At 43.4% G+C, this 19938-nt stretch overlaps 1 protein-coding gene across 1 annotated transcript in view; it reads right to left on the bottom strand.

Annotated features, from left to right (window-relative positions):
- Nucleotides 1–19938, bottom strand: part of LOC124046213 (MAM domain-containing glycosylphosphatidylinositol anchor protein 2-like) — a 200197-nt gene that overhangs the window by 97731 nt on the left and 82528 nt on the right. The window contains exons 3-6 of the mRNA XM_046366339.1: nt 12640–12814; nt 7774–7970; nt 6268–6400; nt 4507–4776 (exon numbers count right to left, since the gene is read on the bottom strand). Coding sequence (XP_046222295.1) covers nt 4507–4776; nt 6268–6400; nt 7774–7970; nt 12640–12814 — 775 coding nt within the window. The remainder of the gene's footprint in view (nt 1–4506; nt 4777–6267; nt 6401–7773; nt 7971–12639; nt 12815–19938) is intronic.

The following is a 19938-nucleotide window of genomic DNA, read 5'->3' as shown; positions in this document are numbered from 1 at the left end:
GAAAAGGTCCACAAAGAGTTAGTCTCTTTTTTACAGTGATTGCATCTGTGAAAAATTACTATTAAAGCCCAAAGTAAGTGGACCCAGAGTAAAGTGGCAAGAAACACAATGAGATTACATGGGCGGCAGGTAATCTAGCGGTTAAGAGCATTGGGCCAGTAACCAAAAGTTTGCAGGTTCAACTCCTGAGCAGACTAAGTGAAGAAATTGTAGATGTAGTCTTGAGCAAGGCACTAAACCCTAAATTACTTAAATGTAAGTGCAATCCCCCTCTGCTGCTACCCCACAAATGAGATTCTACAATTTGTGCTGTGGGGCAGCATGCAGAGCTTGTAAATGTCTCTCCAAGTCACCAGAGGCTGAATATCTTATTTGAGAGAGGCAGTCGAATGAACGACCCCTCAGAGCGGCTGCACAGCACAGACCATATCAAGGTTATTGTCTGATGAGTTGTCTGTTATATGTTTATCATCCATGAAGCCTGTGTAGAAGAACTTTGATGAAGGACTAGAGAGACAACAGTTCACTCTAACACATTTTTTGCGAGCTTCTACAAAACTGTAGAATAATACAGTGGCTGCCAATCTGTAATTTCCTTGGTTGGTGAATAACAACAATAAGACTGAATAATTCTGTTTATGTTACCGTATCATTGGGTTACACTGGAACACCTTCACCAGTATGATGTAATTATTATATTCTACGTTGAGCACAAGCATCCAGATTCTATAGTATTTCAACACTTACTACACATTTACACTACTGTATTCAATGTCCTTTGAGGTTTTTACAGACTAAGAGTCACAATCTTTCCACAAAGAACCAAAACAATATTTTGGAAGAAGACTGTCACAAATCCTAGATTGGAATGTATGGACGTGCTTTTTCTCCATAGTAGACCAACAATGCTGAGTGTGGAATCAGTATTGCCTTCCCCTTTGGGTCTTCTACCACCCAGGGTCTCTCTAGCTGAGGTCCTAGCCTGAGCTGCCTCCAGTCCTTCTCTCAACAGACTGATCTCTTGCCTTGGCAAAACATCTGAATCCCGCTAACTAACCAGCGCTCTCCACCTCCCAAAACACACGCACGCACGCGCGCGCACGCACGCACGCACGCACGCACGCACGCACGCACGCACGCACACACGCACACACACACACACACACACACACACACACACACACACACACACACACACACACACACACACACACACACACACACACACACACACATTCTCCTTCCCCATGCAAATGTGGAGCTTTAGTTATCGGACTTAGAGTGCTGTCAGGGCCCAAGACTCCACAGACATAAATGGATCTCCTCTCAAAACCTGCAGCTTATCCCCGTCCCGAGGTGCCAGCAGATGTCTGTGCACAGACGATCCGCTTTGAAGAGGGGGTGACTGTGAAATAAGATCCAACAGCTGCAGCAGCATTTGCCCTGGCAAGTTACAGTTTCTGAGCCTCATGAGTGGAATGAAAATGACGTTTTGGGGTGGTACCTGCAATTCTGTTTGCTGGCTGGCTAGAAACATTTACATTTAAGTCATTTAGCAGACGCTCTTATCCAGAGCGACTTACAAATTGGTAAATGACTATTGTAGTTGGAAATGGCAGATTTGTTATGGAATATCTACATTGGCCGTACAGAGGCCCATTATCAGCAACCATCACTCCCGTATTCCAATGGCACGTTGTGTTAGCTAATCCAAGTTTATCATTTTAAAAGGCTAATTGATCATTAGAAAACCCTTTTGCAATTATGTTAGCACAGCTAAAAACTGTTCTTATGATTATAGAGGCAATAAAACTGTCCTTCTTTAGACTAGTTGAGTATCCAGAGCATCAGCATTTGTGGGTTCGTTTGCAGGCTCAAAATGGCCAGAAACAAAGACCTTTCTTCTGAAACTCATCAGTCTATTCTTGTTCTGAGAAATGAAGGCTATTCCATGCGAGAAATTGCCAAGAAACTGAAGATCTCGTACAACGCTGTGCACTACTCCCTTCACAGAACAGCGCAAATGGTCTCTAACCAGAATAGAAATAGGAGTGGGAGGCCCCGGTGCACAACTGAGCAAAAGGACAAGTACATTAGAGTGTCTAGTTTGACAAACAGACACCTCACAAGTCCTCAACTGGCAGCTTTATTAAATAGTATCCTCAAAACACAAGTCTCAACATCAACAGTGAAGAGGTGACTCTGGGATGTGGCCTTCTAGGCAGAGTTGTGAAGAAAAAGCCATATTACATTTACATTTAAGTCATTTAGCAGACGCTCTTATCCAGAGCGACTTACAAATTGGTGCATTCACCTTATGACATCCAGTGGAACAGCCACTTTACAATAGTGCATCTAAATATTTTAAGGGGGGAGGGGGTGAGAAGGATTACTTTATCCTATCCTAAGTATTCCTTAAAGAGGTGGGGTTTCAGGTGTCTCCGGAAGGTGGTGATTGACTCCGCTGTCCTGGCGTCGTGAGGGAGTTTGTTCCACCATTGGGGAGCCAGAGCAGCGAACAGTTTTGACTGGGCTGAGCGGGAACTGTACTAACTGTAGAAACGTTTGATTACAGAAATTTGTGACTGAAAAATTATTAAGGCGCAAGAGGCGGAATGAACGTTTGATCGTACTAATGACCATATAAACATACAGGTGTAAACCATTGCTGTAGCAGCCATAATAGACCAGCCCCATTAGAATTTGACTCACAGTTTCTCCTAGATCGAGTCTCAGTGGATGCTTGTCTGAGGCAAGAGAAAGGGGTGGGTGGGTTAAAAAGTAGTACGTTTGCACTCCTCTGTTGCAATGCTTAAGCAGTGTTTTCCAATTAGCGCCGGCCGTCGATTAATCAGCCAGTTACAGACTAATTTTCAGCCGGCTACTTTTTCCACTTCACATTATCTACTGCAGGGGTGTGCAACTTCAGTGCTCGAGGGCCTGATTGGTGTCACACAGCTGATTAATCAAATTGCATTCTAAACTTAAGATCATGATTAGGTGATTATTGAAGTTAGGAGTGTTTGTTAGCTGGAGCTGGGGCAAAATTGTGATACCAATCAGGCCCTCGAGGACTGGAATTGCCCACCCTACCCTACCCACCTCTACTGTACTTCTACCTGGATCCAAAAAATGTTTCTCCTATGGGGACAACCGAAGAACCCTTTTGGGACCATTTTTCTAAGAGTGTAGGATGTCGGGGTTCCCCAGACAGTGACGCTAAAGTGATTGGCTCTCGTCTCGTCAGTCAGTGTAGCCTAATTTTCAAATGCTACTGGTAGGCCTTAAGGGTTTTGGCGAGTATATTTCTAAGTATCAAAAGTAAATATAATTGCTAAAATATACTTACGTATCAAAAGTAAAAGTATAAATAATTTCAAATTCCTTATATTAAGCAAATCCGACGGCACAATTACATTATTTTCTTTAGGAATCTAGTGAAGTAAAAGTTGTCAAAAAATATCAATAGTAAAGTACACATAACCCCAAAAACGACTTAAGTAGTACTTTAAAGTATTTTACACCACTGCCAGAGGAAACCAAAATAGAGCTACTTCGGCAAAATAATTCTAACTGGCTACTTTTTCTATTTGGCTGGCTACTCTATGTACTTGTGGAAAACAATGGCTTTACGTCTTTCTAGTCCTTTTCAGGAGGTAAAGTAGCATCACAAAAATCCAAGAGTATATCACAGAAGCTGGGGTAAAAAAACATAATTGCATAGGAATCAATAAAAGAGGGTGCTACTGGGAGCACTACTGGGAGCATCAAACAGTAAGCATGCATTCGTTTTCTTTGATCTTACCATTTGTCCCTCGAGGGTTGTTATATCATATCTCCGGCCTTGATAGTAATTCACTGACTACACACGCACACAGCCCAGTGGCAAGGCTTTTAGAGGGGAATCAAACATGCATTGGTGCCATTTGGTCAGAATAGACCAGTTTCCAAAGATTCTTTACACGTTTAATTGAGCATCCAAATCTGATATGACCTTGTACACGCTTAGAAAAAAGATGCTATCTAGAATGTTAATAAAGGGTTCTTTGGCTGTTCCCATTGGAGAACTCTTTGAATAACCCTTTTTGGTTACACGTAGAACGCTTTTGGTTCCAGGTACAACCCCTTTGGATTCAAAGTAGAACCTCTCAAAAACAGAGGGTTATACATGGAACCCAAAAGGGTTCTCCTATGGGGACAGCCAAAGAAACCTTTTGGAACCCGTTTTTCTGAGTGTAGAATGGACACCATCTCAGGTAATTCACTAAGGCCTGTATCCTAACTTGAGAAGTAATTCCAATGTTTGTGCAAATCTTCCACTGACCTCAATGCAAGAATTACGTGAAGGTTTAGCCCCTAGACGATCCTAGCTACTTTTCTCCTAGCTAGAGTCAGGCTTGTCCTTATGCTACCTAACTGTTTTGGTCATATTTTGAGAGTGTGTCCGGGGTAAAGGTAACAAATGGAGGCTTGTCCGGGATCAATGTATTACCTCCAGGGCCTTACCTCGGACCACGATGGCAGTGGACTTCTTAGCCGGGTTGCCAACGTTGTTGCTGGCCACGCAACTGTAGACTCCTGCTTCCTCCATGGAGATGGCGGGCAGCGTGAGGGTTCCCCCATTGAGTCGGCTTTTCTTGGACAGCTCATCCGTGTTGCGCACCCAGGTGAGTGTGGGTGTTGGCTCCCCACCGGAGGTCACACACACCAGCGTCACGGACTGCCCGGGGTTCACCACGATAGGGTCCTCCACCAGCAGTTTAATGGTGGGGGATGCTTGAAACCACAGGAATAAGTAGAATGCATTATAATGTATGTCTGTATGAAACAAGTCAATAGTTAAATCTTGGCAACCATCATTTTTTACTCTTGCCAGCTACTCAATTAGGTTCTTGAGATGAGAGATGAGAAATAAAACTAGAAACCTGAAACGACAACGGAAACTCTCAGCCAAAGCATGGGCCAAATGTTCCCACACGTTCCCAAAATTCAAGATGTGTACACCTGCAAAATTCTGATTTTGTCCATATAATCAGTGACGAAAAATCTTCGCACCGGAACAATTGTTACTCATTATTTGTTCCATCCCACAGTCTATTGAGAGATGTTACAATACCATTTATGTTACGTACATCTGTCCATGAGAGATTAGTCAAAAGTCAACAAACAAGTCAATAGGTACTGCAGCTGCTGTAAACTGAGTAGTATTCAAATTAGTGGATTTGGCTATTTCTGCCACACCCATTGCTGACAGGTGTATACAATTGAGCATACAGCCATGCAATCTACATAGACAAACATTGGCGGTAGAATGGCCTTACTGAAGAGCTCAGTGACTTTCAACATGGCACCATCATCTGAGCAACAACGCCCCACTTTCATCTGAGTAACAATGGCTCAGCCGCCATTGAACTCTGGAGCAGAGGAAACACATTCTCTGGAGTGATGAATCATGCTTCACCATCTGGCAGTCTGACGGACGTGTTTGGCAGATGCCAGGAGAGAGCTACTGTACCCAAGATCGGTGTGGAAGAACTTGACTAGCCTGCACAGAGCCCTGACCTCATCCCCATCGAACACCTTTGGGATGAATTGGAACGCCAACTGCGAGCCAAGCCTAATCGCCGAACATCAGTGCCCGACCTCACTAATTCTCAAGGCTGAACGGAAGCAAGTCCCCGCAGCAATGTTCCAACATCTAATGGAAAGCATTCCCAGAAGAGTGGAGGCTGTTATAGCAGCAAAGGGGGACCAACTCCATGTTATTGCCCATGATTTTGGAATGAGATGTTCGACAAGCAGGTGTCCACCAATAGCATATCCTATTCTGTCACTAGTTGATATTCGGTTCTATAGTGTAGCTCTATAGTTGATGATAGGTTTTACGTTTGTAAGTTCATAACCTTTATAGGTTTATCAATAGGCACATGGCATCCCAATACCAACCAGTGGGATAAATACATTTACTAGCACGGCATAAGCAAGCCTGCTCACACACACTGAAGTCTAATCAATGCTAGTTAGGGGGTATAGGGCCGGAGCAGGAAACCCGCAGGGCAGTGTATTAGGACCGAGTGCTTTCTCCTCTATCATTATTGGCCCCATATAGGGGTGAAGCATCACAGAGAAAAATGGCGAGCCTACAGGATTCCCATCCGTAATGAATCGGGCAATTCCTCAGCTTTTCATAGGCGAAATTGCCCGATCCTTGATGTTATGAGTGCGAAACAATACAGAACAATGTTCTCAGCCGCCCCAAAGGTTTACCTGTTTTGTTAGAGAGTTTGAAGAGAACATTCTTCTCGGGGATGCCGCATACATTCCGGACAGAGGCGATACAGCTGTAGTTGGCGTAATCCTGAGGTCGAAGGTTCTTCAGCTTTAGAATCTTGGTCTCCCCCTGCAACTCAGAAAGAGAAACAGTGTAAAGTGATGTGCCGCATGTCGCTCTTAATGTGTCTTACAAAGTAAGATAGCAGTGGTATTGAACTGGTCTCGTCGGCTCGTCCTCATCAAAGTGCTTCCTTGGCAGTGCTTCAACAATGAGCTCATTCCCCAAACTAGGAGTATTATCTTTACACCAAGCTTTCAGTTTCATGAAATTCATTGCCTGTCTATTTGGATGTGCTTGAAGCGGTGCGCTTGGGACAAATGTCAAGATGCATACAAGTACTATTAACACACATGTATCGTCATGACATTGTAAATAATTTTACCAACAATAGCTGTTTTGTCTGCTCTCGTGTATACCGCCACCTTTGTAGCACTGGCAACATACTTAGAATGTGTTATTGTTCCTTATGTTCTTAATTAAAACTCAGGAGGGCATTACTAGGCTGAGGATGGCACAACATGTGAAGTCTACCTGAAAAACTAGGTCCTGATGTGTGTGTGTGTGTGTGTGTGTGTGTGTGTGTGTGTGTGTGTGTGTGTGTGTGTGTGTGTGTGTGTGTGTGTGTGTGTGTGTGTGTGTGTGTGTGTGTGTGTGTGTGTGTGTGTGTGTGTGTGTGTGTGTGTGTGTGTGTGTGTGTGTGTGTGTGTGTGTGTGTGTGTGTGTGTGTGTGTGTGTGTGAGAGAGAGAGAGAGAGAGAGAGAGAGAGAGAGAGAGAGAGAGAGAGAGAGAGAGAGAGAGAGAGAGAAACTCCACTGGGAGAAAAATACAGCGAGCCCCTGAAGTGCCGTCTTCCTCTGCTCATTTCGAGCATATCTGAGTTGTGTGAGTTTCATGCCACCGCGAGCCCAAGCTGTTCCCTTCTCTATCATAGTTTGTCTGCTTATGAAACCAGCCTTTGTGAAGCCTGTCAGACATACGACTGTCAAAATGCTCTCATCTCTCCTGTCAACGAAGCTGACTTTACAAGAAGAGAGGAGATTAGATGAGATGTTAAAAAAAATGGTGCAATTTCCTAACTCAAGTCACTGATATATTGTGCTCACAAAACATCCTCCCATTTGGGATTTGAGTGCTCAATGGGAAACTTTCTATATGCTGTGAAGGGGATAAACACACACAATTTCCATAATAAGAAATTACTTCCTTTATGAAAATAGGAGTTCCTTAATATCTAAAATGCTGATCAGAGGAACGGGTTGTTTGATCAAGCTAAGGGTTCTCAAAAAAAATTACCCAAATGCCTGAAAAATTACCTTGAGGGCCTGATACCAATTTGTCTGGGGAACCACAAGAAACAGCTCTTGGCCGGATTTGGCACCCAGGCCACGAGTTTTAGACCCTGATCTAGATGTCACAGCAGGTGTGGACTTTCGGCTTACTTGTGTAAAGAAAGGCTCGTAGATCTCCACGCCCTTATCCGAGCCTTGGGACAGGAACTCTTTGCCACGCCTCCAGCTGTAGCGCACTGGGGGGTTGGAGTTGGCCATGCAGCGCAGGAACACTGTCCGCTCATAGTAGAACTGCTCCTTCGCCTCCCCGATGCTCTGGTGGACGGTTACTATGGGATCATCCAAATCTAGAAAGTGAACATAGAAACAGTGGTCCTTGGCATCAAGGCGCCTCCAAGCAGCCTCTGTTTGCCACAGACTTGTATAGGTCAACGCATGAAGGGCAATTACCTTTCCTTCTTAATCCCAAGGACCTATTTATATACAGTGGCTGACTTTTAATGAAGTGTGCTGGTTCAATTGGTTAACAGCTGTTGTCCTCTTTTGCAATCACATCTTCACCCTTAAGCTCTTTAAAGAGCCTGTGATGCCACAGATGTAATACTCATACCAAATGTGCATGACAAGAGGGAAAATCATGATTTGTTTTACATGTGAAATATAATATCCATCATATAAATATCATATGAAATATCATAGAAATATTTATATTTTCTATTTTTCTAGAGATTTTTCTGGAGAGCATCAGTAATGTCAATCCTTGACTTCTACAGTCGACAAACACATCACAATTACACTTTTTTTCTATTTATCATACATCCAACATTTCAAGAATCCTCAACTCCATCCATAATTGTCAAATAAAGGCACACGCATTCCACTGAGGTGCTTTCAAATGTTTTTTGACAGCCAGAGTAGTGCTTGAAGTTCAATGAAAAGGGCCACTTAGACTCCAAAGTTCCAGCTCCAATCGAGAGGGAGCTTTTAAAACTGTGATTTTGACGAGCTCGATAATGACTAAAAAGTGTTCCACCGGAGAGCCACTGGCTTTTATGGGCTACTTTGAGATGCAGACAAGCACCTTCAAAAATCTGTTTCCCACCAGCCAACTAACTACTGCGACTAACTACTGCCACGGGCATTCCAGAGCCAGACAAATTTCCTGTACAAACCATTATAATGTATTTGCATTTTCTTATAATAAATAATGGCTTTGCAGATTAGTCTGAGTCAATTCTCCGATACATTTTCCTTATTTCTTTCTCCTCCTGCCTTGGAATGTCAGTCAGACTCAATCAAGGTCATCGTTGTGCTTTAGCCTTGCCAACCACCAAGGATTCCAACACAGCATCGCCAAGTGGCAGCGAACAGCAACACGTGTCATTGCTTTGATCAGCTCGTCTCATTTAGTGAAGCAGGCAGAATCGATAAAAGTGCATGTGTGCCACAGTGGAGCAGAGATTAGACAATAAGCAAGTGCTCTGATCTCTGAGTCAGGGGTAATGACACTATGTTCATTGTCTCCCCCTGGCAATGTTTTCTGCCACTGTCCATCTCCGCTCCTATTTATCTTGCATCTCTGCAGTAAACTAACCCATGGCCCTCTATCGTCTCCTCCTCTCCACTCTCTCTGAAGCACATCCTCAGAGTGCAGACACACCAGATTTGTCTCGTTGTTGTATTTGCCAGGTCCAGGCAGCCGGGGAACGCTGAATGTCAAACATGGAAACGCTGACTCGATCAACCTCATTTTGGGGGGTTGAAGAATTTGTAGCTCACTTTTTCATGGGAGTACCGAGGTAGGGGAAGATTGCAGAGTAAGGCTTCTCATCCACAGAGAAAGTATAGACTGAGTAGTCGAAACATTAAAAACACCTCTTTCCATGACATAACTGACCAGGCGAATCCAGATGACCCCTTATGTCACTTGGTAAATCCACATCAATCTGTCTAGATGAAGAGGAGACCGGTATACTTCTGGCCCCTCCTTAGACACTGTGTTAACTAACCTCCAGACGAGCTTCAATGCCATACAACTCTCCTTCCGTGGCCTCCAACTGCTCTTAAAATGCAAGTAAAACTAAATGCATGCTTTTCAATCGATCGCTGCCCGCACCTGCTTGCCCATCCAGCATCACTACTCTGGACGTCTCTGACTTAGAATACGTGGACAACCACAAATACCTGGGTGTCTGGTTAGACTGTAAACTCTCCTTCCAGACTCACATTAAGCATCTCCAATCCAAAATTAAATCTAGAATCGGCTTCCTATATCGCAACAAAGCATCCTTCACTCATGCTGCCAAACATACCCTTGTAAAACTGACCATCCTACCAATCCTCAACTTCGGTGATGTCATCTATAAAATAGCCTCCAACACTCTACTCAACAAACTGGATGCAGTCTATCACAGTGCCATCCGTTTTGTCACCAAAGCCCCATACACTACCCACCATTGCGACCTGTACGCTCTCGTTGGTTGGCCCTCGCTTCATACTCGTCGCCAAACCCACTGGCTACAGGTTATCTACAAGTCTCTGCTAGGTAAAGCCCTGCCTTATCTCAGCTCACTGGTCACCATAGCGGCACCCACTCGTAGCACGCGCTCCAGAAGGTATATCTCACTGGTCACCCCCAAAGCCAATTCCTCCTTTGGTTGTCTTTCCTTCCAGTTCTCTGCTGCCCATGACTGGAACGAATTGCAAAAATCTCTGAAGCTGGAGACTCACATCTCCCTCACTAGCTTTAAGCACCAGCTGTCAGAGCATTTTACAGATCACTGCACCTGTACTTAGCCTATCTGTAAACAGCCCATCTATCTACCTACCTCATCCCCATACTGGTATTTATTTATTTATTTTGCTCCTTTGCACCCCAGTATCTCTCCCTGCACATTCATCTTCTGCCGATCTACCATTCCAGTGTTTAATTGCTATATTTTAATTACTTCGCCACCATGGCCTATTTATTTCCTTAACTTGCCTCATTTGCACTCACTGTATATAGACTTTTTGTTTTATTTTGTTCTACTGTATTATTGACTGTATGTTTTGTTTATTCCATGTGTAACTCTGTGTTGTTGTATGTGTCGAATTGCTAAGCTTTATCTTGGCCAGGTCGCAGTTGCAAATGAGAACTTGTTCTCTAGCCTACCTGGTTAAATAAAGGTGAAATAAATAAATATAGATAAAGAAGGATTTGAGCCTTGAGACAATTGAGACATTATATTCAAGTACCTTTTAACAGGGTATGGTAGTAGGTGCCAGGCCCACCGGTTTGTGTCAAGAATTGCAACGCTGCTGGGTTTTTCACTCTCAACAGTTTCCCGTGTGTATCAAGAACGGTCCACCACCAAAGGACATCCAGCCAACTTGACACAACTGTGGGAAGCATTGGAGTTAACATGCGCCAGCATCCCTGTAGAACACTTTCTACACCTTGAAGAGTCCATGCCCTGACAAATTTAGGCTGGTCTGAGGGAAAAAGGGTGCAACTCAATATTAGGAAGGTGTTCCTAATGCTTGGTATACTCAACATCTAGCCCGCCACAGTAAATGGGAAAATGTATATGCAAAACAGTACATTATGTCCTCAGACATTTGAAGTTGAATTGCTGTTTTGGAGAGAGGTATGCAAACACCAACAATGGGATGCACTAAAACTTGCAGTATCCACATAATGCTTAATTTGAGTCAATTTGCAATTATCAGCCCTGATTAACAGAGCAATTAGAACAATTGATGAATTCACCATCTAAAAGGCTTCATCCAATCTGTCTCTTAAGGCCTATAACAGTCGCACAAAGGAAACACTATAAAGTCCTCTTTGAGAATTCGAAGTGAACACCAATGGGTGGCCATCTCTGTGGGTCTGCAAAGTACTTTCTACAGCCATAAAATTAGATTTGCAATTTGGATGATCTCTCTTTAGGTAGTGTTGCTGCTTTTCTTCATTTGCAATGTTGGGATTATGCACCATGACTTCAGACATCTAAGTCTGCGTTCCAAATGGTATTCTGTTCCCTATATGGCTAAATTTTTATACATTTGTATTATATTTATTTAATTAATGTCCCTGGTCAAAAGTGACACAGTATGTAGGGAACAGGGTGCCATTTGGGATTCAGGCTCTGACTGTATTGCTGGAATTCACAACTATTAATTTATTCAGCAATGTGCACTGTCAGGCCTTCACACAGCTGGGGTGCAGTTCCCTTACTGAGTGAATAAAAGCAGCGATGACACTGATATGATGGCAGCGTCCACACCATTAAGAAATGGCTACAATTAACACTTCAGAGAATCCTGAGTAAGGATGAATAATGTGTTTATTACCTTTGGCTTTATAGTGAGGGTATGGTACATTTAATTTACTCATACTTGGCTTTCTTTTGAGGCCTTTTGTGTTTCAAAAAGTAATGTTGTAATTCTACTATAGCCTTAACCTGCTTGAAACAACTTTCTTCAACCCCAACGTCATCTTGTCTGGGAAGGTAAGGACTACTAGTGAGTGAGCCAATGCCTCTGTTCAGTAGCTAAAGCACAAGGCATGAGTAACTGGACAAGGGCAATCTGCAGATGGTCAAGGACAATCGGCAGAACATATGATGCATGCTATGATGGGGGAAAAATCAATACAGTTACATATCACAATATTATTTTGGGATGATATTATATCGATACTTTCGGATTTGCACTACATCTTCTTTTTAAATAGTGAGCCAACATTTTTCAGCACTTATTTCCATGACTGATCAAAACTAATTTTTTCACTTCTCTCTGCAGCAGCCATATAGTGAGCAATATGTTTAAAACATCAAGATTACAGTATCGAATCTCAATACATATAGAATCATTAAAATTGTGAGAATCGCAATACACATCATATAGACACCTAAGTATTGTGATAATGTTGTATCGTTAGGTCCTTGCCAATTCCCAGCTCTAGCAGCGAACATTGGAGGAGTGCATGGGAAAAGGGCAGGCAGGCAACCGAGGCAAGGCCTGCTCACTCACAGTAGACGTCCACTCGGATCGACTTGATGGCCGGTGAGCCCAGGCCATTCTCGGCCTTGCAGTAGTAGCGTCCGCCCTGGTGCCTCTGGATCCGGATGATGCGCAGGGTCTCGTTGAACACACTGGAGTCATGGAAGCGGTCGGAGGCGCTACCGGCCGTTTTAGTCCACCGGATCTGGGGTTGGAGAGAGATAGAGGCCAGAGGTGACCGAGGAGGTCTAGCTATGGACAACAGGCTCCGGCTAAACAGAGAGCAATGGGGTCAGCCATGGCATAAATATATTGCAACACACACTCTGGATTAAAATGAGCCAATGAGCATGTTTTACAGGAAGTGAAATACCGAACTAGTAATAATGTATTTTCAAATATGGGCTTAATAACTTTTCAAACATGGGCTTTGTTATGCTCCCAATGTGAGGAACAGTTACAGTTCATATATAGAAATAAGTCAATTTAAATCAATTAATTAGGCCCTAATCTATGGATTTCACATGACTGGGAAAGGGTGCAGCCATGGGTGGGTCTGGGAGGGCATAGGCCTACCCACTGGGAAGCCAGGCCCAGCCAATTAGAATTAGTTTTTCTCCGGGCCGGGTTTTTTTAAATTTCATTTAAAAAATGTTTTACCTTCAGTTAACAACAAATTCTTATTTACAATGATGGTCTACCCCGGCCCAACCTGGACCAATTGTGCGCCAACCTATGGGACTCCCAATCACGGCCGGAAGTGAAACAGCCTGGATTTCAACCAGGGACTGTAGTGACTCCTCTTGCACTGAGATGCAGTGCCTTAGACCGCTGTGCCAGAGTGCAACAAACATGATTTAGAGCTTGTTTATGGAAAAGTGGTTATTTCTGAATTTCAATGTTGCAACTTGCTGAAAATTGTCCACAGATATGAACACTGTGGACAGTTGTGCAGTTGTGAGGCCGGTTGGACGTACTGCCAAATTCTCTAAAACATCATTGTAGGTGGCTTATGGTAGAGAAATTAACATTAAAATACCTGGCAACAGCTCTGGTGGACATTCCTGCAGTCGGCTTGCCAATTGCATGCTCCCTCAAAACTTGAGACATCTGTGGCAAAACATCTGTTGTGTGACAAAACGTCACATTTTGGAGTGGCATTTTATTGGCCCTAGCACAAGGTGCACCTGTGTAATGATCATGCTGTTTAATCAGTTTCTTGATATGCCACACCTGTCCGGTGGATGGAATATGTTGGAAAATGATACATTCTCACTAACAGGGATGTGTCCAAATACGTGCACAAAATATGAGAGAAATCAGCTTTTTGAGCATTTGGAAAATTTCTGGGCTCTTATTTCAGCTCATGAGACTTTATAAGTTGCATTTATATTTTTGTTCAGTGTAGTACCACACATTTGTTTTACTTTCTTTATAATATATTATGTCCATATACTCTCGATTGAGAATCGCAACAGAGCAAAGTGTTTGTGTAATACAGTACATGAATAACAATGATATAAATGGTCAAATTGACTGAAATGTATATCTATGGCGCCATTGATGGATAAGCGCATAAAACATTTAGGTGGCTCGTGTTTGAGTGACTCTTGTGAGACTGCGACATGTGTCCATCATTCCAACGCCATCCAGTGGGTCTGGATTCCATATGGCACGTCAAGTTTCACACAGAACTCTGACAAAACATCAAAAAACAGCTCTGACTATTTTGTGCAACTCTTTGAGGCATTCTCAATGGTGCTGAAGCTGTTTTGATAAACAGTCTCTAATACATAATATGTTTAAATGTTTTGAGAGAATTGCCTCTGATATCACGGAAATCAAATGAACATGGCATCTTGTGATCCTTCCCATCATGCATCTGGAAACAAGAAACAAGGCATCCGTGGCATTTAGACAGATGAAATAAATTTGTGATCTGAGAAGGGAGAAGGATGAGGACATCAGTCGCCCGCTGCCTGTCTATGCATTTGCACAGATTCTGCATTTGGCCTCTGAAGGTGAAGAAGACCGCAGCAGTCGGCAGCAGCAGTGTTCTCGGGAATGCGCAAATGGCACTTGCAAGAAAGTGGATGTAAGGCCCCCTGTGTACACTCACTACGCTCACTCTGCCAGTCATGCCGACAAGCAGAGCGATTTGCCCATTCAGCCCTGGCATGGCCCTTGCTGGGGCCTGTGTGAGATTTCCTGTGTGGTTGACCTACATTGCAACAAAACCCTCCTTTATCATAGCGGCTCCTTATGAGCGAGGACGGCCGGGGGTCGGCAGTCAAGGGAGCTGCAGCAGAGACCCATTCAAGAGGGTAGGTGGAGGGGCATTGAGGAGCCAGTAACAGCCCCACCCTTCACCACCTCCACCCTGCAAATTATCCCCTCCCACTTCCCCATTCTCCAAGTAAAATGTACTTGTTGTTTGGCTCGGTTAGCTATTTTTCTCATGGTACCACGGGTGTGGATGCAGAATAATAATTTCGAACGGAGTCACAACCTAGCTTTGCATGTAGAGAGGAGGGATAAAATCAATTTCATGTTTTGCTGAAAATGGTAGGTAGCATGGATTTGTTTACATGCATATTGGTGTTGGCTAAGGAATAACATGGCATTGGAATTCATGGGGCTTAGCTTAGCCACGCCGGCTTTCTTTTTGGGGGGTTGGGAGGATAAGATGTCCTCTCTTTCCTCGGCAACATGAAACTTGGCTATAAAACTTCTAGGTCCCCACACAGTGTCTGAAATGAAACCAGGCATGCAGAATTTCAATTCGATGTATTACTACTGAACTAACCAGGACGGTGAAAGACATTGGACAATGGCACAGATATTATCACTGTCAACTCAGTGATGCAAATCTAATGGGTGAGTGCTAGTTGCTGCGAATGAAAAAACAAAGATTTTCATGATGGACCACTGTATAGTCAGGTCTCGTAGGTATTACTTAGAAAATTCTCTATGTAGTTATAATGTCATGTTTACAATGTGCTTATAGATGTGTAATATATGCGTTATTATAAACAATATAATATTGTAATGCATCTTTTGTGATGTGGCCTGCTTCATAGTCAGCATGTGCTTATCTCATATTCCATCCAGTCTATCAAAGCCACTGGTTGTAGCCTATGATACGATCATGAAGCACATTACAGAATGTTCCAGTAAGATAATAAAAATAAGCTGTTCTCTGCATTGTATGTCACTCACATAGTCATTCACAAACACAGCAGGGCTATCATATGGTTGCCGGTTTGCCTGATGTAGCTAGTCAGCATCAGCAGCAGCAGTGACAGCAGATGACTGGCATATGAGAGAAGCGCCTCAGTCCCTCGATCAGCACCCTGCAGTGACGTAGGCTCCAGTTTGGGAAAAGACAGGCGAGCATGCCCATTCGCCAGCCTATTTATAGTGCCACTGCCTCCGCAGTCTGTTATAATCAGCAGTCCCGGGGATCTGCCAGTCAGCCACACTTGTTGTCTGTGGGAGCCCCGGATGCACAAATGATCTTGGACTCTTGAATGTGTGTGTGTGGGGTGGGGGGGGGGGGGGGGCATGTGTGTGTGTGTGCATGTGGACAGTGGTTGAGCAGGGAGGAAGAAAGGTGCATCAGTGTGCTAGCTAGCTGAATATACCGAAACCGTGGGATGACATAACAATATTTTCTGTCTGCTACCCCCTGTTGCCCTCCCTCCCTCATGCTCTCTCCATATCAAAGAGAGAGAGAGGCAGAGTGGAGGAGGAAGAGAGGAAGATACAGTACAGTGTTGCTTTAACTGGGGAGGAAATGGCAGAGGAAGGGCTCAAGTCGGAGACTCCACTTGAGCTTTGTGCAAAAAAGGGTAATCCTCCCCATAATAGTGGTGTCTTTTGAACTGTTCAAAACTTCCTATGGAGTTTCAAACAGGTTCTTGAAAATAATGTGTGGGATTGTCTTAAGATAAATTACTGCTTCGTCACCGCATACTTCACACACACTCACTCAAGCATTAGCGCCTTCAAAATACTAAACCAGCCAGCTCAACACTCTTAGAAGTAAAGGAGTCTGGAATAACCTTTTGGGGGTTCTAAAAATTTCCACGCAAGGGGAACCTTTCCAGTTCAAAAAAGTTCCACCTCTGAAAAGGATATTTGAGGAACCCCTGTGTCAAGGTTCAAACCAGAACCTTTTTAATAATATATTGTAGCGGTGGCACCCTTTCAGAAGATTGAGGGCATGGCTTATTGGAGGCGTGGCTTTGAGATAGTTCATTTTGGTCATGCGTTACAGTAAATGTCATTCCTGTTCATCATGTTAAGTTTGTACACGGGAAATGTATAGTTTCCTTAAATATTTACGCATATTACATATTCTAATACAATATTCATAATATTAACATTGCTGATTACATATAGTAATAAAGTGGTAACTATTCCAACTTTGGGATTTGCATAGGCTCAAGGAACTCATACAACTCTAAGACTGGTGGAAGCTAAAAAACTGTCAGTGTTCAACCTTAACATGTGATGACAATACAACAGAACAGAGGAATGACATTTATTCACACGGGTAGCCTAAAAATATCTTTCTAGAATTCACACTCTTACTAAGCCACACCTCCAGTCCAGGATTCCTCCAGGAACACTTTGCTACATTGAAACATGAACAGTTCCTCCAAGAACCCCTCAACAAACAAAGGTGCAAAGGTGCAAATATGAACCATTGACAAGCACTGGTTCCTTGAAACTCCAGTGGTTCCTTGAGGAACTTCAGGCGTTCCTTGAGGAACTCCAATTGTACTTTTTTTAACGTTAGCAATGTGTCAGCGCTGGAACAAATACCATCAACACATCAATAGTCACCACTACCAGTCATGGCACGTGTCACTTTGATCATGTCCAGAGCTGAACACAGAGTCCTGGACTACAATCGTCTACTTTTGTCTGAATTACAGTCAATTGTTCAAATGTGGCCACTGAGGTCACTGACTGCAAACAAGACAGAAAGATGGCTTTACACTGTAAATATTCTAGGCTATGCCAAAGATAGCCTGGTTAAACCAGACTGAATGCTGTGCTCACAATCAATACACTGGACTTCATGACCTTATCCTTCACCACTTCTCTCTTTCAGAATATGGTAAAGATAGCCTGGTTAAACCAGGCTGAACGCTGCGCTCACCATGGTTATCAAGATGGAATTCTGCTAATAAATGGGTATGTGGAATTCTCCCCAAAAATAACTGGTTCAATCAGCGTCATGTTGTTTATTTGTTTTAAATGTAACCCTTTTCTCCCCAATTGCATGCTATCCAATTGGTAGTTACAGTCCTGTCCTATCGCTGCAACTCCCGTACGGACTCGGGAGAAGTAATGGTCGAGAGCCGTGCGTAACCCGAAACACTACCCAGCCAAGACGCACTGCTTCTTGACACAATGCCCGCTTAACCAGGAAGCCAGCCGCACAGATGTGTCGGAGGAAACACCGTACACCGTGTCAGCATGCATGCGCTCGGCCTGCCACAGCAGTCGCTTGAGCGGGATGGGACAAGGAGATCCTGGCCGGCCAAACCCTCCCCTAACATGGACGACGCTGGGCCAATTGTGCACCGCCCCATGAGTCTCCCGGTCGCAGCGACAGAGCTCGAACCAGGATCTGCACAGCTAGCACTGCAGCTAGCACTGCAGTGCCTTAGACCACTGTGCCACTTGGGAGGCAATCAGTGTCATGTTTGAAACTACCCATGTGGTCGAACACTGTGCTTTGGATTAAGTCAAAACATCTGGGGCTCCATTTTACACATGGATGAAAGCCAGGCCACTCCAAAGACATTTCCTGACCCTATAATATCCATTGACTCTATGAACATTCAAGTTCCTTTCAAACCAATAGACAAAAGCATCATCACATACTAAAATGACAATCACATTAAAAGAAGAACTTAATCACATACTAAAATCTATTGTAACAGTACAAAAATGCAAACTAGTACAAAATGGCTTGGCACAAATGGTGATGGAAAGGTACAATTAGGGTTGTGCAGTATCCAGATTTTCATACCGGTCCTGTACCGTAGCGGGATATACATTATTACCGGCAATGCACACAAGGGGCGCTATTTCTTTCCAAACGCACAAAACTATTTATTTAGGCAGCAGGGCTCAGCAGGGATTTTTTGTCTCTGCTATAACCAAGAAGCTTACAATCTTCCAAGCTAGCCACTCAGTTGGCAAGTTAGAAAACCAAATGCATAACTGGAGCCTTGAACTGTAGATCATTTATTTGGCACATCTTAGATTGTTAACTTATAACTTATAATCACCCTCGCGATTATAAATAAAAAAACAGTATAATTTGGCCTAGCTAGCACATCTGAGTCTACAATAGCAGAGAAGAACATGACACTTTGGTCATTGGGGGGGTAGCCAGTGCTAGGGCTGGACGGTGCCAGTAACTCCATCACTGACAAGCCCCAAAAGCCAAGCTCTGGAAATCTACAGCATGTTTGAAGCCCATCCAACCAATGAAATGGAGGTGAAATTAGTAAAATAGTACCCGGCATCATTGTCGCCGCCAGGCCGCCATCTGTCCTTAGTCGCACAGGTTGGACAGTTAGCAACGGGGGATGGATCTCAGACAATTCATTACTGTGGAATTCATTACTGTATTCATTACCTGTCCTGTATAGTGGAGATGGATGAAACCATCTGTGATCTGTGACCTAGCTCATCACATCCAAGAAAAAAAAGATACTATCAGCACAAAATCAATGAAGTCAAGAGTGATGGAAAAAAATTGAGAACTTAATGTTATAATGGGTAGGAATTCAAACATGTCTGCCTCTTTTGTTGAATCAGAGGATATATTCACTATGAAGCCACATGGCACTGCAAATGAATTTAATTTCTATTTCACAGGCAAAGTGGACAAGTGCAATGCAATGAGTACAACTAATGGCTCACTGCCATATACATTTATAAAAGATTGTATCATGAATTAGAGGCATTGCAAGTTTTAATTTCCCCAAGTAGAAAGAGAAGAGGTTGAATGGATGCTGCGGTCTCTTTCTGATAAGTTACCAGGTACAGCTAATCTTGACGGCAAATTACTTAGCGTTACAACCCTGCTGGGACACCTGTCGCCATCTAATCCTGCTAAGACATGATGAGCATAGTGTTGTGTACTGACTGCACCATGGCAGTGTTGCCTGTAGAGCTGTTTATACCGTGTCAGTAAGGAATTAACTAGGGAAACTGACAGATCAATAACATTATATTGCTATACTGACTCTAATAAAAACTGAAATTGCGCAGTCAAAAAACAGTTGTTTCATCGTTAGG

The sequence above is a fragment of the Oncorhynchus gorbuscha genome, linkage group LG10 (genome assembly GCF_021184085.1).
Source record: "Oncorhynchus gorbuscha isolate QuinsamMale2020 ecotype Even-year linkage group LG10, OgorEven_v1.0, whole genome shotgun sequence".
Classification (NCBI taxonomy): domain Eukaryota; kingdom Metazoa; phylum Chordata; class Actinopteri; order Salmoniformes; family Salmonidae; genus Oncorhynchus; species Oncorhynchus gorbuscha.
This window is presented reverse-complemented; position numbering and strand designations above follow the sequence as displayed.